The sequence below is a fragment of the Myripristis murdjan genome, chromosome 22 (genome assembly GCF_902150065.1).
Source record: "Myripristis murdjan chromosome 22, fMyrMur1.1, whole genome shotgun sequence".
Lineage (NCBI taxonomy): Eukaryota > Metazoa > Chordata > Actinopteri > Holocentriformes > Holocentridae > Myripristis > Myripristis murdjan.
The window spans coordinates 11,535,077-11,556,745 of NC_044001.1; the positions used below are offsets into that span (position 1 = coordinate 11,535,077).

The following is a 21,669-nucleotide window of genomic DNA, read 5'->3' on the forward strand; positions in this document are numbered from 1 at the left end:
AACACTGCATCTCTGACATATGAAAAGGTCTGAGGCACGGCACTGCTGTAAGCATCTTCAACACTCAGCAGTAATTATACATTCATAAATACGTAGCTGGCATGAGCATCAGGTAGCGGCATCCAACTCCAGCAGCTGTCACCATGTAACCAGTCGCCACTACGGCGCACACGTGTTTAATACACAAACCACGCCCTCTCCTCGCTTAGTCCAATCAGAGGCTCTTATATTGAAACATTGCCGCCTCTTGACCAATCACAGCGCTCTTTCTTAGCATACAGCGGTCTTACCATATGTTGCGGGCCTTCTGGTGTCAGGAAGGAGGAAGGTATGGATACATTGTTACCGTACCGGCTTCAGCAGCTACATATTCAAAGCAAATACAGTGTTTAGCTTTGCTGTGACACACACCCTTAAGTGAAACTGGTGTAACCTGTGTGAGCATGGCTTTAACATTCAAGACTTGTGGTAGCATGTAGCAGCCTTTAGTCTTTAGGGCCTGTTATCTCCATGCAGTTTCTACTGCAGCCATTTCGGTGCTTGTTGGTGCTGTTTTCATAGGCTATATTGGTTCTTGGTCGTCTGTCTTGCTGTCCTGCGGCTGTGCTGTGGAGATTAAAAAAAAAAGGGCAGGTTTGGTTGGGGCGCTTTGCATGGGTTGGATTATAGCTGACATGCAGCTGAATAGGGCGAAACCACCAGACAGCCTGTATGAATAGATGTATTGTCGGTCCATTACAGCTCTAGCCGCCTAGACTGGTCTGTCATTGTGGGCGCTGGCTGGTATGACCGCTGATGATCAAACTGATCACCTATAGGCCTCTGCTGTAGGGACGTTTGGTTCACCTGTGTCGTGTTATTTTGAGCACACAAGTCGCAAAGTTCCTGGGCTTTCATATCGCCATACACGTCTGTCAGCGTCACCATCATAGCTCTGTTCAGGCTGACACGGTGCGTCGCCGTGCTCAGGGCCACATTCCCGGTGACAGCTAGCTGTCCTCTTGTTTATGGTCGCACCTTGCTGTCAACCCGCAGTGCCAAAGTTTCGTCTCAGCTGAGGATGCCGCAGACAAACAAATCCAGAAACGCTCCGGCCTCTAATTCTTCAGGCTCGGCCCAAGCTGAAGATGTCGACCCCGTGGCCCGGGAGGAGAGCCTGGCAGCGGGGCACGGAGGAGGAGAGGACAACGTGGGAGACGGCGACATCATCAAATCGCCCAGCGACCCCAAACAGTACAGGTAACTGGAGCTACGAACATCCTTGCTCGAGTTTTCAGAAAACATGTTGCTTGGCCACCTTACTAAGTCCATTTGAAATAGGCGCAGTAGCCTAATTACAACAAACATTTTTCAGTCGCTATAACTGATATCACTTAAGTTGCAACAGGGTGGAGCTGAGCACACTGTTTCTGGTGTTTGTAATCTTGAAAGAAATGGAAACAGGCTGATTGTGATTGGAGAAAATGGTAAGCCACATCCAAAATGAGTCCCTCTTACTGCTTAGGTCGCTTTATGAGATGATCTCATGTTGCTAATGATGCACAGGAAACCACATGTCATGACAGTGTTGACAGGTACAATATGTATTTTGCAAAGGGCCCAAATTTGTTCTTCAGTTCAAAACAGGGCTAAAAATCTTTAAGGAATAAGACTCAATGATGGTAGCACTTTTTCCCGGAGCTCGCTGTGCTGCTCTCACCTATGACTTGCTCCCTCAGGTACATAGAGCTGGACAACGGGCTGCGAGCTCTGCTCATCTCGGACTACAGCGGTCCGGCAGCATCCGAGGATGAGGATTCAGATGGAGAGGATGACGATGAGGGTGAGGAAGAAGAAGAAGAGGAGGAAGACGATGATTCTGGAGGAGGAACAGAGGACGAGTCCGAGGAAGATGAGGATGAAAAGCACAGTGGCTTTGAAGATGACGAAGAGAATGAGGGGAAGAAGAAGAAAGGAAATGCAGAAAAACAGGTACGCCTGGGAAATCTCAGTGTAGAGGTCTGTTCTAATTGGAGGGAAGCCATTATCTGAATATATTAAGTGTTTCAGAAAAGGAAAGCGGATCTCAGGCAGGTCAGAAACTTGAGTCTTATTAAAACTGTAGACGTGTGCCAGAATCAGATGTCCACCACTGCTACTGCTTTTAAAAGTGATTGATAGCGCAAATTGAAAAAAAGAACAGGAGTGCTTTTTAAATAATAATGTGCAACTGAGTTCCTTTGTTGACACATAATAATAGCATGGCTCATCTGTATTTTAGAGACTTTGAATAAAAGTTATGGTAATGGTTTTCCTTTTTAAAATGGATGTACAGCATGACTTTTTGGAATAAAAGACTTCAATTCATGGTCATGTAACCCGACCAGTGATTCTTCATTAGTATTCCTGTTCCCAAAAACTTCATCTGTTTTCTTTTTCTCCAACTTAACTTGATACCTGTGTGTGGCAGTCGGCTGCAGCTCTGTGTGTTGGAGTCGGCAGCTTCAGTGATCCCGGTGACCTCCCTGGCCTCGCCCACTTCCTGGAGCACAGTGAGTGAAAGCCTTAACTTTTTTTGAGGAATAATCCATCCTTGGTTACTATCACATTGTCATATATCATTTATGTGATGTTGACGCATATCCGGGGTTATTTTGTAATTCACCTCTTTTGATATACCTCCTTAACCTAACTTCTCGACCTCTGCTTATGTTAGGGTTTTCCTGACATAACTTTCCCAAAAAATGACTTTCAGTAAACAACAGATAATAATGGGCATGATGTTGCTATATTCAGCTCGGGGTTATACATGTAGGTGGAGGGAGCAGTAGAATCAGCGGTAGTATTGTAAGTTCAACAGGGTGAACTCTTCTGCAGTCAGGAAAAAGTGAGAAATTGGCACCTCTGCTTCCACCACCACTGATTTCTCCAGCACGATTTTTTTATTTATTTATTTTTTTGAACGTCACATGAAAATGGTGAGTCAGAGAAGAAACCCCTCGCTCTCCTATTCTGAGACGCTGTCACTGAGACCTGACATTTACCGTTGATGTTTTAGATAGTTGAAAAAATGTCTGCGTTTTTGCCAGCTGTTTACAGGAATAAGAAAAATATACCAAACAATCAGATGGGTACAGGAATGCAAGATATATCACTATCGTCAAGATATATTAGTAGGAAGGCAATGTTTTTTGGGGAGGATTCATTTCTGCTATTTTTTTAATTTACAGCCTCTTCTCTTCTCTCCTCTCCTCTCCTCTCCTCCCCTCTTCTCTTCTCTTCTCTCCTCTTCTCTTCTCTTCTCTTCTCTCTCTTCTCTTCTCTTCTCTTCTCTTCTCTTCTCTTCTCTTCTCTCCTCTTCTCTTCTCTTCTCTTCTCTTCTCTTCTCTTCTCTTCTCTTCTCTTCTCTTCTCTTCTCTTCTCTCCTCTTCTCTTCTCTGCTGCTTTTTCCTCGCTGTTGTTTTTGCCATTTCCCAGTGGTGTTCATGGGCAGCGAGAAGTACCCCTCGGAGAATGGCTTTGATGCTTTCCTAAAGAAGCATGGCGGCAGTGACAATGCCTCCACAGACTGTGAGAGGACCATCTTCCAGTTTGACATCCAGAGGAAACGCTTCAAAGAGGCTCTTGACAGGTGAGGAAGGATCAGACATTTTTTGTTTTAGAGGCAGTCATTTTAAAGGAGGGGCTTTGGCTTCAGAGAGTCATCTAATGTTTTATAGATACACACAAAGAGACAGGGCCAAGTGGGGAAAAAAAACACTCCAGCTGTGTACTCACTTGTTCTCTGCTCAACCCATATGCTTAAACAGTCATTGTATACCAACCGTTAGATCCCAGTTACCCATGTACAGGTGGTCTGGACTGGCTTCAGCAGGACCCCCAGATAGTCCTGCTGAGGTCTGTTTAAGCCAGCGGCGAGTGTCTACCCTGCTTCCGCTGGAGCCACACCCACCTGAATAGCCCTCGAAGCAAATGCAAGCAACAGTCACGCCCGCAGCTCTCTAATAGATCGGTGCACTTGTTTACTATGGCTAGAGTAACCTAGAGTAACCTTTACAAAGACATTATGCACACCACAACCTATTGTTTTACTGTCATCAAAAACCATAAAAAGGGGCATCTACAATTATACTTTAAATCCAATTTAGTGAAATTCATTGCAGAAATAAGCAGGGCAAAGCAGCACAAGTAAATCCAAAAAAAAAAATCATGAACTTTAGAAAATCCAAACAATCAATAAAATTCAGGTTATGCTGATTATAATGACTAAATGAATGAATTCTGAAAAAAGGGAGAGAGGAGAGAGACACCGCTCTGGAGCAGCAGTTCCACTTTTCTGCCACAGTCTGAAATTCCCTAAGAACTCAGGACTCAGTGCAAAGTCCCTACAGTAATTCCATCCCATCCAGGCAGTGCGAACGAGAGAGAAAGTCCAAATTAATCCTAACCCGGTTGGAAAAAGTGTTTATTCCTTTGTACTCCGGTCGGTAATTTCCAGATGAATATTCTTTGTAAATCCCTCCCATGGTAAGGCACTTCAAAGGTCCGACCCCGAAGAAATAACACTGATGGTTCTAAAACATACCTTTTTATGCTCCTTTTTTCTTTTTTTATACTCTTGCTAAGACTGTTTCACACTCTGGCTGGGTGTGGCCGAGTGGCTGTTACGGGGCGCCCTTTTTTGACAGATTTGTCTTAACATGTTTTAACCATTAACACAGTTTGATCATTACTTTTTGATTATATTTATAAACCACATTCATCCTTGTTTCTAACTATTATTACCTTAATCCATATCAATCTTTGTTTGATGGAAAATCCCTTAATTTCCCAGTGTCACCATGACCAGGCTGTTTTTAGGGCGTGGGGGCGATCTCACTCCTTTTTGACACCACCAGCCAACCTGTGGCACTTAACGCCTCCCTCATTGAAGTATTCCTCTGTAATGTCCATGCTCTTGTGTTGACTGGTGACATTGGCTTTGCGAAGTTTAACATCAGCCGACTAGCCTCTCATTAACCTGGGAGGTCGGCTGGCCAGACCTCGTTATGCAGCGCTGGGACAGTGCAGGCTGAATCAGCTGTCGTCCAGTCTAGATCTGATTGTTGCATTGTTTGTCTGACCTGTGTCCCGTCTCTCTGTCTGGTATGTTACCCCTCATTATGGACTCTGCTTCTTATTATTTTTCCCACCCAGGTGGGCTCAGTTTTTCATCTGCCCGCTGATGATCCGAGACGCCATTGATAGGGAGGTGGAGGCCGTTGACAGCGGTGAGTCTTGGCTGGGAGTTAGAGGTTTTCTGACTTTTTTGTATTCTGGGCCCCCCTAGCTGACTTTCATTATGCCGTGGACCCTCAGTTGAGGTGATTTTGCCCTTATTTGACCCTTATAAGATATATTGGTTTGTGTGAAGTATTGAATTGTTCAGATGTCACACTTCAGCATTGACAAATAGATTCAAAAGTGGTGAAATTAAACTACTCATTTTGCTAAGGACCAATACAGGTTTCCAGACACACTTTGAGAGGCAATTTAAAGCTGGAATCTGGGACATTTTCCAGTAAAGAATAGTTATTACATTCAGTCAGGGTATACAAATGGCAGGATTACCGTGGCTAGAGACACTTACTATAGACTGCTGTTTGAAAATTTGACCAAGTAGGACAAGTCTGAGCAGGGTATAGCTCAGACATTGAAAATAATCTTTGGACAAAATAAATTATATATTAGTGCGGTTCTGAACCCCCAAGTTGACAAGGGACCCAAGTATAAAAATAGGTTTTAGTTTGTGCATTTGTGTTTGAAACTGTTTAGATGTCATTGTTGAGCATAGACAAATTATCAAAGAGATGAGATTAAAACATGACTTTGAAAGAATCACATAGATTTTTTGTAGCATAATTGCTAATCAGTTACATTGTGGTGACATTAAACTATTTCTCCTTTTGCTGAGGACCCTTTTGCCGAGGCACCTCACAGGGGTCCTACACCTTTTCATAAATCAAGCACTTTTCAAGCATTTTCGAGATGCCTTTTCAAGCTTTTGAAAATGATTTGAAATATTGTGCTATAAACAACCTGAATTAGGATTTGTGAGAGCATTCTTCAGAAGGGAGACAAATTAAAAGGAAAACATGACAAAGTTTCACATTTCAAAGTGTGTCACCTACCCATCGATTTACTGTGAAAGCAATGCAATTACAATTTCAAGTCATTGCAAGCACTTCTCAAACTTTGACGGTATCCCATTAAAATGCAAGCATTATCACAGATCTCCGGCACTTGTGTGAACCTTGCCCTCAAAGACCCCTTGTGTGTCCCTGGACTCTGCTTCGAAAACACTGTGCTACTGGAACAAAATTTCAGATTCTTACTGCTGCTGAAGGGAGAGACAAAACGGCGAAACGGGGGAAATCCTCCAAATTTCAGCTGTAAAGTTCAGCCTTGGTCTTGTAACTTGTACTTAGACTTTCTCAACAGCATCGCTATTTTTGCCTCACACAGCTCTTTTGCATGGCATCACTTGCTGCCTCTGTCTAGCCTCTCTCGTTTTCTCTGTTTCTCCTTGTCTCTGTCAGAGTACCAGCTGGCTAAGCCGTCAGACTCCCACAGGAAGGAGATGCTGTTTGGCAGTCTGGCCAAACCTGGACACCCTATGGGCAAGTTCTGCTGGGGTGAGTGGGCAAACACAACCACTGGGACAGATAATACACAGCGGGCCTCCTTGGGGTCTGTTCAGCAATAACAAATAGGAGCGCTGAGATGGAAGCCAAGTTTCTTTTCTTGTTGATATCCTTACATCTGCTGTGCTACAGTCTTTTTTGGCTGTAATAAATTGATTGCACGCTTGTGACAACACCAGGGAATGCCCAGACGCTGAAGGAGGAGCCAAGGAAGAAGAAGATCAATGTCTACAAGCGGCTGCGTGGCTTCTGGAAGAGGCACTACTCTGCCCACTACATGACTCTGGCTGTGCAGTCCAAAGGTCAGACGAATCTTTCCGGTTTATTGTAAAACAAGAACCCTCAAGTCTAATCCTGATTCAGTGCATCCATGCTCAGCCAATACATATGTAACCTGTAGCGAGAGATCGACTTACATCACGGTGCTTGTTTTTCTAAACAAAATATCCGTCCCAGACTCGAGGAAACTTAAGCCTGCTATTGACTCTTGCACTGAGAAATTTGCACACATGATATTGCTGATAAGCACTTTCGAAAAATCTCCCTGCTGCAGCGTTCTAGTACAAAATCTATCTCCACTCACTATAACAACCAAAGGAAAATGGATTGATTTTCTGAATGTCAAGGTCATCATTGAGTGCACTGTAACAAGTGTAATATTTATACATAAGCAGTGTTTCAGTGGAAAGATGAAATACTGTGTGAATACTGATGAAAGAGTGGAAGGTAGAAATTAATTTTGCAGAAATGTATCCATAGTTTGGACATTTTTGTAACGCGAAACAGGTCTTAAGACATGTGATTTTACCTTCGTCTTCTGAATTTTCATGGAAACACCTTAAAAACTGCTTTTGCACTCCACATTACAGCTGCTTCAAAGCAAGTAGTCTTCAGTGCACTTAATAGTTCACAGAACCCAGAATTATAACTTTTCACTCAGGATTAATGAGGCACCCTGGAATACTAATTTTTCATCCTTTACTTCCTCTGCCCTTTAGAAAAGCTGGACACTCTGGAGGAGTGGGTGACAGAGATCTTCAGTAAGGTGCCCAACAAGTGAGTAATGGCGGCGAGCACTCTTCAGTCGGAGTGACGAGATACGCTGGTGTGTTATAGAATGACTCTGAATGTGCTTGAGATTTTGCTGAAATTTAAATGTCAAACCTTAATCTCCTGCTTTCTCCTCCTCTTTGAAGCTCTTAACTGCTTTGCTCAACACCGTACACCTGAAATAGCTCATTTCCCCCATCGTCAAATTCCCATTAGTGTTTTTTTTACCAAGCCCCACTTCCATTGAGTAATTGAGTAATGAGTAATTTCTCGCATAGAATGAAAATGCATATTGCTGTTGTCATGCAAAAACCTTGTAACCCTTAAACAAAACCTGGTAATCCTTTGGGGAAATTCTATCATCCTTAGGTTTATAAACCCTTTCTAACCCCGATGGATAAAAAAAAAAACAAAACAATGCAAAGTAAAAACTCATCCCCTGATAAGTTGACATTTTAGACAACAAAAAAGCTTTTCACTGGACAGCAACATTATTACTTTTGTGAAATGCAGCCAAAATATGCAGACAGGCATTTTCAACCATTTACGAGCAACTTTGCAACCATCCCGTGTTGAAAAATAATCAGAGTGTGCGATTGCTGCTGTATTTTTCCATTGCATCTGGATTTCACAAATGTAGACGCATAATAGAAGATGCATAATATAACACTACATGTGGTATGGTGTGTCCATTGTGGGTGTAGAAATTTGTGGTGGAATAATGACTTTTTGCATATTTCTGGCATTTTATCGATGCAATTATCATATCATCACTTAAGCTGTGATCCTGTGTCTCTGTGTTTCCAGTGGCCTGGCCAAACCGGATTTCTCTGACATGCCGGATCCCTTTGACACAGAAGCCTTCAACAGGCTGTACAGAGGTACATATCTTTCTGTACGACGGCCTCTGAAAATACTGTACATATGCTGCTGCATCAGAGCAGAATCAGCCACACCCTGTGAGGCCATCTAACAGCAGTTGTGTAGTTGTTTATCTGCCCTTCTGTTTTTGTCTCTCTCCGTGTCTCACTCCCATCTGCTTGTTTATAGTCATTCCAGTGAGGAAGGTCCATGCTTTGACCATCACCTGGGCCCTTCCGCCCCAGGAGAAACACTACAGGTGAGCAGGAAAGACACAGGTTGTAGAGAACGCACGGACACAAAGCAGACCGTGCTTTACACGGACTGCAGAAGAATTGCATCAAATTATTTGTTTTCCTTTTATCATGCTCCTGTCTTCTTTCAGGCTGCAGCCATTTCATATAAATGCAAAATTAGACCACCCATAACAGAGCGTGCTTTCCACCGACTGTAGAGGAATTGCATCAGTTTTCTTTTCTTTTTTTTGTTGTTTATCTTTTTCATGTCCGACTCTCTTCTTTTCAGAGCAAAGCCTCCCCACATAAATGCAGAATTAGACCACCCATAACAGAACACACTTTGCGTTCCCTTGACTTTAGAGAAATTGCCTACATTTCTCTCTCCCTTTCTCTCTCTCACTCTCTCTTGTCTCTTCATGTCTTTCTCTCGTCTTTTCAGAGTGAAGCCTCTCCACTACATCTCTTGGTTGATTGGCCATGAAGGCACAGGAAGCATCCTCTCAGTGCTCAGAAAGAAGTGAGTGTTCTTGGCTTGGCCAATTTTATTTTATTTATCTTCTGATTCGAGGGCACTTCAAAACCCAATTAAAAGGTCTTCATCTCACTGGTTATACATGAGCTTTCATATGTGCTTAGGGAGCCCTGAGTGTTCGGCCCAGTCTTCAAACCAAACACTTTACCTGCCCACTTGATGATGTGATTCACATTTTTGCTTCTGGATGTGGATTTATGAGAGTGTTTCAGCCTCTTGTTGCTAAGTGACAAAGTGATTCGCCATAATCCCACAACACCAAGAGCCCATCGGACGGTCCCCTTACCACCCAGTACCACCGATTGGATGTTTGATAGAATTTTCCTATTTACTGAGTGTGCTGTTTTCAGTTGTTGATGATGGCAGTGAAATCTGAGTGTGCAGTCTCAATTCTCATTTGAAATAAATTGCTGAGGCAGTTGAGTGGCTGCTTTCAAAAAAGTACAGGCAGGCTGGTTTGTATGAGCTGCTTCTGTGCAGTGAGTGAATGCATGTGTGTGTGTGTGTTTGTGTCTCTGAAGGTGCTGGGCCCTGGCTCTGTTTGGAGGGAACAGCGAGACCGGTTTTGACCAAAACACCACCTACTCCATCTTCTCCGTCTCCATCACCCTCACTGACGAAGGCTTCCAGAATTTCTACCAGGCACAGAAAATACTTTTTTTTTTTTTTTTTTTTTTTTTTAACCTTTTTCTTGTTTTTCCTCTTTCTTTCATCTTTTCCTGTTTTGTGTGCAGATCAACACTGAGAGATGGGACTGAGTGGAAAAAAAAGCATGAAAAATGTGGTAGTGGGTCACATATCTATCTCTAGCTCATAGTTAAACATCTAATCCATTTTAGAGCAGAATCTATTTTGTATTTTGTTAGTCTGTCATGTTAAAGTTATGTCAAGTACAAGAGCTAACAACTTTCTAACTTTGACATGTGGCAAAACAGACTGGTAACACTGCAAATATTTGGAAATAGACATGCAGTACTCAGATGCCTGTGTATCTGTTTCCCATTATACAACACAATTCAATGTAATTCAATGCTGATTGGCCAAGACAGGATCTATCCTGCTGATGTATCACATAAAAAAACAGCTACCCATGCTTTATTGGTTGTTGTGACAACTTGTGTTAACCAAGGATGTACCACTTGGCGATCATTCAGCAGTTTTTTCCCCTCTTTTTCTCTTTTACACACACACACACACACACACACTCACACAGGGTGCTTTGTGTCAAACGTGCTATGTGTTGCATCAGCATCATTGTCACATTACTTGTGTTAGAAGTTGGGTGCCTTTATTTCATGCCATTGGGATTGTTGATGCTGGTGTGTCTAAAAATGAAGATGTTTGCCCCAAAAATTTGCTTCCTATTTTCTTTTTCTTTTTCTTTTTGTTTTTTTTTTTGTTATATAGCAGATATCCATGAAATTCAACCAGGCGGTGCATAAATTAAAATCCATGTACAGACTGGTAGAGGTTTCTCGGTGATGGTCTCATATGTTTAGGGTTAGAAATTAGTATCTTTTAAGTTTTGAGGTCTAACCTGTGTGTGTGTGTGTGTGTGTGTGTGTGTGTGTGTGTGTGTGTGTGTGTGTGTGTGTGTGTGTGTGTGTGTGTGTGTGTGTTGTCCTCTCCAGGTGACTCACCTGGTGTTCCAGTACCTAACGATGCTGCAAACCCTGGGACCACAGCAAAGGCATGGTCTCTTTCTCTCTCTCTCTCTCACACACACACACACACACACACACACAAACACACACACAAACACACACATGCACACACATGCACACACACACACACACAATCCTTTTGTAACTAATTATGTCCGTATGGCTTTCTGTTGTAGTGTGAGGTGCACAAACTAGCGAATACTGCATTATCTATTGAAATGTTAATACCTTGAATGATTGCGTAGGGGCCGGGGGCAAATATAATGCATATATTTATTCAGATATATCTTTTTAATGTTTTGGTTGTTTTAATTGTGTCTCAGGTGAGTGTTGCTGCTGTGACAACTGAGCTTTCCCCTGACAAAAATAAAGATAACAAATCTGTTTTTCTGTCTGTATCCATCCAGAATATATGAAGAGATTCAGAAGATTGAGGCCAATGAATTTCATTATCAGGAGCAGGTAAGGATCCATACAATATACTACTGATATTGCTGTGTTTTGTTAGATCCATCTGTTGCAGTGCTTTTTGAGTGAGCACTGTCTATAATGGTTATTTTTATTATAATTACAGTCAGGTTGGCTTGGGAGTAAACTGCGTGTGCATGTGTTTCTCTCTGTCAGACTGACCCGATAGAGTATGTGGAGGACATTTGTGAGAACATGCAGCTGTTTCCTAAAGAAGACTTCCTGACAGGAGATCAGCTGATGTTTGAGTTCAATCCAGAGGTAAGTACATCAACTGAAGGCTTTCATTCTAAAATGCCATGTATCCTTTTTTAGATCACTGGAAATTCATCGCTTAATAGTTCAAAGACAGAGATGATTCCGTTCTGAATGTGTTAATGCTTTGTAGTCATCGGCCTTAAAATAGACAGTATCTTAAATGCTAACATGCAGAATGAGTTTAACCTTTGTGCGAGCCGTGATTTAGCTGAATGGTTGCCGGCTCTTTGAATGGAGAATATCATTTCGGAACAAAACTCTTCACAGTGGATAGTGTGGCTTTGCATAATGTTTGTGCACGACAGTCACTGCTGTTCGGTTTGTCCCTCTTTTGCTGTGATTGACAGCCCACATTGTACTCGCATGAGTAATTCATAAGTTTGGAACAAAGTTGAACTGTTGCAAGTGCAGTGCACAATGCTCAATGCTAAAACTGCATGGGACCCCAGTGGGAAAATAATGTAGCTTTTCACCACTGCTGAAAAGGCATGTCTGCTTGTATAAGTGTGGGTGTATTAACCTTGTCTTTTCTCCCTGTGTGTGTGTGTAGGTGATCAGTGCAGCCCTGTCCCTCCTCACCCCAGAGAAAGCCAACCTGATGCTGCTGTCACCAGAACATGAGGGCCAGTGTCCCCTCCGGGAGAAGTGGTTTGGCACACAATACAGTGTGGAGGGTGAGTGCGTGTGTTTTTGTGTGTGTATGTCTGTGTGTGTGTGTTAGTGTGTGTGTTTGTTTCCTGTCAGTGTAACAGCTCCCTCCCCCAGTGTAGTCATCCAGTGAATACATTGTCTTTTTCTCCTTGTGTGCTTATAGTTGTCCTCCTACAATGCAGACATCCAGCAGTAGAGATGCTAGCATTTATTTCTGTAGTTTAGATCGGCCAGAGCATTATTTGGAACAGAATTCAGACCTAGGAGTTTTCAAACTTTTTCTCATTCTGAACCTACAAGTTGACTTTCATCAAGCTGCAGACCCTCATTTGAGGTAATTTTGCCCTAGGGACCCTGATATAAAAAGATGTTGTCGTTTGGGTCAAGTATTAAGTTGTTTAAATGTCACTGAGAAACAGTTTCCAACTGGTGAGATTGAAACATAATGTTAAAATAATCACTTATACATGTTCTTTTTTTTTTTTTTTTTTTTTTTTTGGTATTGTAACAATTTCTGGTAAATTAGACTATAGTGAAATTAAACTGTTTCTCATTTGGCTGAGGACCCTTTGGAAGCCCCTCGAGCCCAGATTTCAGCTTTAAAATTCAATCTTCTGCTTCAGAGCATTGGATTAAAAATGCCCACAACCAGCATAATTATTTTCTTTTTGGTGTAGTGCAAGGTTTGGGCCAATTTATTTTACATTCAGTCTGTTCAAAATCTAAATCCGAACCGCAAATCACACAGTAATGATAAATCAGTCATTCTCAGTCATTTCATTCTTTTAGACTGGATAATAAAACTTAATTATGGCAAAATATTTATTATTTTATTGCAAAGAAAATCAATTTGCTGAATTTACTGAGCTGAAACTGAATTGGCACTAATCCTGTTGGTGTGGCAGCTCCTCTGCTTTTTTCAGTAGTGGGAGACACATTGATGTGTACTGACTGGGAGTTTTTCCTCCCCCTCACACAGAAATCCAGCAGGAGTGGAGGGAGCGGTGGACAGGGAATCTGGAGCCCAACAATGATCTGCACCTCCCTGCTGAGAACAAGTTCATCGGTGAGAATAACCATCTGCAGGCCAAAATTTTAGCACACATTATGTAAAATGTTTGAAAAGGTCATCATGAGCAAGGAGTGATCCAGGTATTCAATTTAATACCCAATATTTATACAATGCACTGGCTTTGCCCAGTCCATTTTGATGAAACCTGGAGGGATGATGCACATGTGATGTGTATTACAAATGCATGATAAGACCCCCACTAATTACAAGTGAGATTTCCACCCGCCTCCCCATCCACAAAGCTTATCTGTCACTCACTAATGCATGCACACACATACAAAGATAGAAATATTTTGTTAAAATGGTATAAATTAATGGGAACGGATTTTGAAGAACCTGTTTTTTAACTTCATGGGAAAATGTATGAAAGTCTGTGCCAGTGTTTAAAATGAGACAAGCTTATTGGATTTCCTTTAGAGCTTTGAATGTTGAAAATGACAAGCACAAGGTGGAATGATGAAATTTTCTCCTTAATGTGTATCTGTTCAGCCACTGACTTCACCCTGAGGCCCTCTGACTGCCCAGACGCTGAGTTCCCCGTCAGGATAGCCAACAGCGACAGAGGCTGCCTCTGGTACAAGAAGGACAACAAATTCAAAATCCCTAAAGGTAAGGGGTGTGTGTGTGTGTGTGTGTGTGCACATTTGTGCTTTGTGCATCATTTCTGCATGTTTCCGAAAAAACACCTATCTTCATTAGCGAGGTACTGACTCCTGTCTGTGCTCCTCCCTGCGGCAGCCTACGTCAGATTCCACTTGATATCTCCTGTAATCCAGCAGTCTGCCAGGAAGTAAGTTCAAACCCAAACATGGCCTCATGAAAACTTGATTAATTTTCTGCTGCAACACACTTTGTCATCCCTCACACTTATCCTTTTGTTTATCCTCTCTGCCTCCCTATTTTACCCCATTCCCTTTTCCCCTGTATCCCTACTCTCCCTTTCATTGCACCTATTTTTCTCTCCACCTCATACCACTGCTCCCCATCTATTCCTCCCTTTCCTCCACCTTTCTGGTGCTCTGATTGATACCGATTTTTTTCCTTCCCCCACTCTTTCCTCTCACCGTTCCATCTGGGCTCCGATGTTTTACCTCTCCCTCCCTTGCTTTTCTGTACCTCTCATATCTCCCTTGCCTCCTGCTCCCTTTCATCACCCATCCTCTCTGTCTCACCCTGCTCCCTCAGCGTGGTGTTGTTTGACCTGCTGGTGAACATTTTGGGCCACAACCTAGCAGAGCCGGCCTACGAGGCTGATGTGGCCCAGCTGGAGTATAAACTGGTGGCTGGCGAGCACGGCCTGGTCATCAAGGTGAAGGGATTCAACCACAAACTGCCTGTGAGTGAAGGGATCTTTAGACACACCCATATATATCAATGTATAAATGCATACACAATTGCATGCACACAATGTCAGACTGATTCATACACGTATGTTTCTTTATAGTTGCTCGCAGATCCATGTGTGCATGCCATAGACCCACGGGCGCTCTCACAGACAGATGGGTTTGCATCATCATATTTCATCGGTGATACTGATGTCACCCTGTACTGTCTGTCTGCCTGTGTTTCTCTCCCCATTCCTCTCTCTCTCTCTAGTTGCTGCTCCACCTGATCATCGACTACTTGGCAGACTTCTCTGCCTCCCCTGATGTCTTTAGCATGTTCTCAGAGCAGCTGAAGAAAACCTATTTCAACATCCTAATTAAACCGGAGAAACTTGGCAAGTGAGTCATTTGTCTCCTAATGTTTTGTTTTGACATTTAGCGGTGCGGCAAATGTGATCAAAATTACATGCTTGTTGTACTCACCGTCGCAATGAATACCAATAGTCTAATTAGCCACTCGCATAGGTGGAAAGAGTGTTCTCAATGTTCCCGTTCATTGCGGTGATTTATTATTTGCGGTGTTTACAATGAAGATTATTACTGTGAGATGAAAGTGGAAAAATAGTCTCAATGTATTCACAGGTGTTTGATAGTCCCTTGGTTATATGTTTGCTTTGCATATGGTGAATACTCTGCGCTCCCCCCAGCTAACCCTGACTCTGTAACTTCCATCATCTGTGACCTCAAAACACCTGGCCATCTGACACATCACCAAGTGCACAATGCCTTCTAGTGGTGGAAAGTGTAACTGCATGAGGAATACAAACAATAAATGGCACTTTTTTTTTTTCATTTCTTCTGCATACTCTCTCCAACCCTTTTTCTCTCTCAGGGATGTGCGTCTGTTGATCTTGGAGCACTCTCGCTGGTCTATGGTGGAAAAGTACCAGGCTCTGACTGAAGGTCTGACTGTGGATGAGCTGATGGAGTTCAGCAGGACCTTCAAGGCCCAGCTCTATGCCGAGGGGCTGGTGCAGGGCAACTTCACCAGCGCTGTGAGTGGATGGATGAAAAACAAACATGTCAATGAGATAAAGGAAAATTCCTGTTTCTGTTCATGTTTTAGACCATGTGTTACACTTAACACATACCTTACATTACCACCAATCCTTTTTTGTAGCATTGCATGCTAGATTTTTGAATATGTTTTTCCTAAATCTCAGGGAGACATCCATTTTCTTTCATTTCATTACAGCAGGAAAATCACCTTGCAGGGACTCGCAACTTGCTTGAGATTGCAATCCATCAGAGGGAACATCCTGCCCTAATTTATACTGTATTTGTACAAGTTGCTTTATTGTTGCACCCGTTGATCTGAAAAGCCCGCGGGTGTGCCGAGGCATTCATGGGATGATGGGAGTCCAGGAGTTGCAAGTCAGAAAAATGAATTTCCCAGTTAGTAACTTAGTAACTTTACAAAACAAAGGAGCAGCCAAATTACCATTGTCCTTTTCACCACGGCCGTCTTTGCTGAGCATCTGTCTTCTGCATTTGATTTTCTGCCAAAATGGCATACAAATGCTGTTTTGCTGTAGACTTACAAGTCTCAGATATCAAAGCTGCCCACCAGTGCATGAACTATAGTTGTAAACACTCCCAGTTTTCCCAGGAGACTCCCAGTTGTCATGTCCCTCTCCTGCTGTTCTCCCAGTTTTACCCCATGTTTTGATTCAGTTGTAAAATGTTTCCCTTTACAATGTTTGTTAAAAACAGTAACACACAGCAGATCTCAGCCATATAACATCTGTGCTGCTTCCAAACAGGCAACAAAATCATAACACACTAAATTTTAGTCTCCATGGTTACCTTATTTCTATTACTGGCAATGCTCCTTTCCAACTAGAAGACTGGACTATAGATTGATGAATCCTGGAGGCCAGTTGTGTAAAGTGTGCCTGCAGTGCAGTACATGGCCTAAAACTTTAATAGAAACTGGAATTGAGTGTTGTTTAATATTGCCCCTCCCTTTTGCTGATTGCCTCTCTCTCTCTCTCGCTCCCTCTCTCTCTCTCTCTCTCTCTCTCACACACACACACACACATACTCCCTTTATTCCTTTGTCTCTACCTGTTCAATATCCTTTCCTGTATGTTCTCCACAGGAGTCTGAGCAGTTCCTGCAGTATGTCACAGAGTAAGTTGACCACTCATCCGGATGCACTTTGTACTCCCTTATGAGAGCACCAGTCCTACGTGTACAGCTCTCTTGATTTGTTTGTCCCTGTGCACACTAATTTGCATTAGCATCAGCAGTTCAATCCATTCGTCATTTTCTACCTTCTCCCCTTCTGTTGCTTCTTATTGTGCTGTCTTACTATCTTCCCTCGTCCTCTTCACTTTCCCCCCCTTACCTCTGTCTTTCCCTCCCACCTATCTTTCATCATTCTTTCCACCCGTCTGTCCTTGTTTTCCCCCTCCTCTGGTAGCAAGTTGCAGTTCTCCAAGCTGCCAGCAGAGGTGCCAGTGATGTTCAGAGTGGTGGAGCTCCCACTGAAGCACCACATCTGTAAGGTCAAATCTCTCAATAAGGGAGACGCCAACTCCGAGGTCACTGTTTACTACCAGGTAAACAGTCAGACACAGATCCATTTCTTCATCATTAATGCCTACTAGTTTTATGTGCACTGTTTATTTCTTTGATTGTCAGTCCAACTATTATTCTTTTTTTTTTTCCAACTTCATTTTTTTAGTCTGGCCCCAAGAACCTGAGGGAGCACACACTGATGGAGCTGCTAGTGGTAAGTACAGAAGCATTTGTCTTCCTCTGTTGCACCCACTTTCCATTCGTCCTGTCAGTCCGGTCAGCCATCCCTCCATCCCTGACTGTGGCATTGTTGTCTTACAGATGCACATGGAGGAGCCCTGCTTTGACTTCCTCAGGACCAAAGAGACTCTGGGGTGAGAGCCTCAGTCTCCGCCTGACTGTCGGTTTCTGTTTCTGTGCCTGCTTTTCCTTTATAATATTATAATTTAATAACATAATGCTCGCCAGAAGGACAAGCATCGACAAGTGCTGATGTTGCTAAGAGACTGACAGATTTCCATTATGTTGTTGTTTAACTGGGCTTGTCGAAAATGCTTGGTAAAGAAACCTTTTTACACCAGCTGTTGGCCTGTAAGTAGGTGCTCGAGCTGTGGCTGTTGTTTTTTTCATAACAAATAAATGCAATTCACAGTTCCTATGGATACATTTTGCTTGCTAGTGGATAGATCATTTACGTTTTTCCTGGATTCTGGACAAGTTGTGCTGTGTGATGTTGTGATTTCATGTTTGCATCTTGTTCATTGCACTTAAATTGTTGTCCTTTAATGTAACCTTACTTGTTTCCTGAGCCTGCAGTGTAGTAGGCTTTGCTCAGTGTATGTTAGCAATAATGTTAGATGAGATGTAATCATAGCATGCTATTAGTGATTTGATTTGTTTTTATTATAGTATACTAAAATATCAACAGCCAATAAGCATGTAACTAGTGTTAGTTTCCACTTGTTTTATGGAATTTGTGCTTTTACAAGATGGTATAAAATAGGGAAAGTCAGGACAGGGTGGTATTACATGACATTTACCAAATGCCTCAGTCCAGAGAACATAGACACCACACACTGGCTGAATGATTAACTATTTTCACTCTTTTCACTTCTTTTTGTCGATTTGTCTCTGTCTGTCTGTCCCTCATCCTCTCTATTCCTTACTCTATCATTTTGTCCATTCTATCTGTCTGTCTTTCTGTCTGTCTGTCTGCCTCCAACTGCAGGTACCACGTGTATCCCACCTGCAGAAACACCTCGGGAGTCTTGGGCTTCTCTGTTACTGTGGAAACACAGGCCACCAAGTTCAAGTGAGTTTGCAGCGCTATCATAACCTTTCATTTGCACAAACCCAGGTACAGTTTATCTAACTGCTCACCCAGAACCAAGGTGTGATTTATCTTTCTGTTCAACCAAACTTAAGCTACAATTTATCCTGTAGGTTCTTGGAAACAGAACTGAATTAAACTGATAAATGACTAAAGAAATCAAATATGTCTTACGTAATATAAGCTATCTCACCTCTTGCCTCCCATGAACTTTCCTCTGTCAGTACCGAGCTGGTGGAGTTAAAGATTGAGGAGTTCTTGGCTTCGTTTGGGGAGAAGCTCAGTGCGCTTACTGAGGAGGCCTTTAATACACAGGTGTGTATGTGTGTGTGTGTGTATACACTGTATATTATGTTTGCATTTGTTTGGTTTCTGAAATTGGAAAAGTTATGAAAAATGATACATACCTAAAAGGTTTTGGACTTGTACTTTTTTCAATTTTTCTGGTGTTACGTGCCCAGTATGTGGCAAATTAAGTTACTTTGGAGGATTTATAAATAATTTCCTATCTACACATGTCTCAAATGAATAGTGTTAGCCAGTCAATGCAAGCACTTTCAAATCAGTCACTGCCCAACATGGAGTGACCAGGGAAGTCCAAACAGTGTGTAGGAACCCTGCGCGTGTGTGTTTTGTAATGCTAATCTGTGGTTTGTCTCCTCCAGGTGACTGCTCTAGTGAAGCTGAAGGAGTGTGAGGACACACACCTTGGGGAGGAGGTGGACAGGAACTGGGCAGAGGTGGTTACACAGCAGTATGTGTTTGACAGGCTCAATAGAGAGGTGAGGACTTTTTACACACATGCACACGTGCAAACACACACCCTGGGGTTTTACAACAAAGCTGATAGACACAAAGAATTTTTGGGCACATTGTAAAGCTTATTCCCTAATCCCAAGCCCTAACCTTAAGTCTCATAAGTGACCTCGCCAACTTTTAATAGCAACTTTTATATGTGCATATTACATATTAGCGATATTTACTTCCAGCAAGCAAGTGAAACCTGTGGCAGGGCGTTATGTGATTGCCCTTGGTTGTGCATCTGGTCCTCCATTAGTAGGCTCACTCAAAAATTACTGGACATATTTGCACAAAACATTTATAATTGCTCATGGGCCAGAGAAGTGGTTAACTTTTTAGGCCCAACAGCCTCAATGTGATGAAGCAACAGATGACGCTAGAAACGTCGCATAAATATTACCTGATAACCCCCTTCTTCACAACGGTTCATGGCAAATCTCGCCCTGTATAAGAGCAAAAATTTTCCGAGTGTTCCTTGTTTTCAATCCTACCATCGTTCTCTTATTTGTACCTTCCATGTTTCTGTGTGGATGTGTGCAGATCGACGCTCTGAAGCAGATGACCAGGGTCGAGCTGGTCTCGTGGTTCCAAGAACATCGAGGACAGAGCAGCCGCAAACTCAGTGTGCATGTAGGTTTTGTCTTCATATTATCAAGAATGTGTCTGAGCGTTTAACGGAGAAAAAGAGGGATATTACACTTTTGGCTTCATTTGGTTTTACCCATGCCTTTGGTTTTTTTTAATATATTTTTCTCTTTTTCCCTAAGGTGGTGGGATTTGGTCCTGAAGAGAATGATGAGGAGGGTGGTGGTGAAAAGGGAGATAGACATGAAGAAAAAGAGGATGATTTCAGCAGCTCTGCCTACGGCGAGGTGTCCAAACTCACCTTCCTTACTCCCTCACCAAAGCTGGCAGGCGCCACAGCCATCATGGCCATTCTCTCTTTCACCGAAGGCCTGCCCCTCTTCCCTTACCACAAGATCCTCCAGTAAACTCGCCCTCAGACTGAGAAACAGACAGATGGTTTTGCCTCTGATATTGAGGCATGTTTGGGGACTCTGCCTCATTAGGGCTGAATGCTAAATAAGTGGAGATGAAAGATGGTTGGAGTGAGCTCACTTCCTCTCCGGCGCTGTATTGTGGACCTGGGAGTCTACCGTAGAGCTTAACCAATGCAGTGTGCACTAAGCAAAAAGGACCGTGTAGCCGTAGAGTAGAATTGATAGAGCATATTTTTGGCTAAATGATATCTATTCTGCTTTCTCACGCTCATTTCTTTAATATCATCAGATATCGAGAGTCATTGAGAGTGTTGAATTTTCTTTCTCTTCTTCATCCCAAAGTGAATGGAATCTTTGAATCAAATGCAGATTCGTTTTATTCTATGAATTGTGCTGCTGTTATTAAGTAAGACTCAAAATGAGGAGTTGTCTATCATGCCAGTGTGTATGTTGGAGCCTGACTGAATTTAGTGACCTTTAATAACACAGAACCACAATGAAAATCAGCTGTGGAACCTCGCCCCTTCTTCCCAGATGAGCTCTTTGTGTATGAATGCGTGTGTGCATGTTTGTGTGTGTTTGTGTGTGCATGCGTGCTGGATTTCAAGCTCTGGTGTGCACTGTTTTTACTAACTGACCCAATCATGCTGTGGTATGAAATTGCAAAGAAATAAATTAATGATTGATGAGTGAATGAATAATTATAGGTAGGTAGATACTTTACTAATCCCCGAGTGGAAACTGCATAGTTACAGCAGCAGCTATACATTCACACAGACACAGACAAATAAGCAATCACCTAAGGAAAATAAATTAACCTCCACAGTAATATGCAATACTAAAAAAACTATACATGTATCAAGAATAAATTATAGTGCATCAGATCTAAAATAGTATCTAAAAGGGATGATGCAAGAATAAAAATAACTTAAACACATTACCAGGGTAACAAGGAATAATTTAAAGGGCAGATACAAAACCAAGTCAGTGAGTGTGTCTCTTGTCCTGGGAGTCATTAAACAGTCTGGCAGCTGCTGGCAAAAAAAAAAAAAAAAAAAAAAAAAAAGGAAAAATCAGATGAAGAGGTGAAGCTCTGAGTTCTCAGTACACAATTAAAGTAATGGGGAACGATACAAGGGCAAGCTGTTAACTACTAGATAAAAGTACTAGAT

General features: G+C 42.4%; 1 protein-coding gene across 1 annotated transcript; it reads left to right on the top strand.

The window, feature by feature from the left end:
- Nucleotides 1-284: 284 nt before the first annotated feature.
- nrd1a (nardilysin a (N-arginine dibasic convertase)) lies at nt 285-21,195 on the top strand. Its single transcript, XM_030044441.1, has 32 exons — nt 285-328; nt 1,036-1,239; nt 1,719-1,971; nt 2,450-2,531; nt 3,457-3,610; nt 5,176-5,249; nt 6,558-6,653; nt 6,842-6,964; nt 7,661-7,718; nt 8,520-8,593; nt 8,763-8,832; nt 9,252-9,329; nt 9,866-9,986; nt 10,976-11,034; nt 11,416-11,470; nt 11,633-11,737; nt 12,285-12,408; nt 13,365-13,451; nt 13,947-14,066; nt 14,196-14,247; nt 14,643-14,793; nt 15,054-15,181; nt 15,675-15,837; nt 16,944-16,975; nt 17,268-17,406; nt 17,532-17,579; nt 17,687-17,739; nt 18,594-18,677; nt 18,920-19,010; nt 19,361-19,477; nt 20,037-20,126; nt 20,264-21,195. The coding sequence occupies exons 1-32, from the start codon at nt 294-296 to the stop codon at nt 20,486-20,488; spliced, it is 3,345 nt and encodes a 1,114-aa protein (XP_029900301.1). The 5' UTR covers nt 285-293; the 3' UTR covers nt 20,489-21,195.
- Nucleotides 21,196-21,669: the final 474 nt, after the last annotated feature.

Excerpts from the sequence above, each read along its gene's own strand:
- nrd1a (XM_030044441.1), top strand. The coding sequence starts at position 294 with ATGTTGCGGGCCTTCTGGTGTCAGGAAGGAGGAAG. Across the intron at positions 17,740-18,593 it reads AGGACCAAAGAGACTCTGGG|GTACCACGTGTATCCCACCT; the intron begins GTGAGAGCCTCA and ends CTCCAACTGCAG. Across the intron at positions 19,478-20,036 it reads TTGACAGGCTCAATAGAGAG|ATCGACGCTCTGAAGCAGAT; the intron begins GTGAGGACTTTT and ends GGATGTGTGCAG.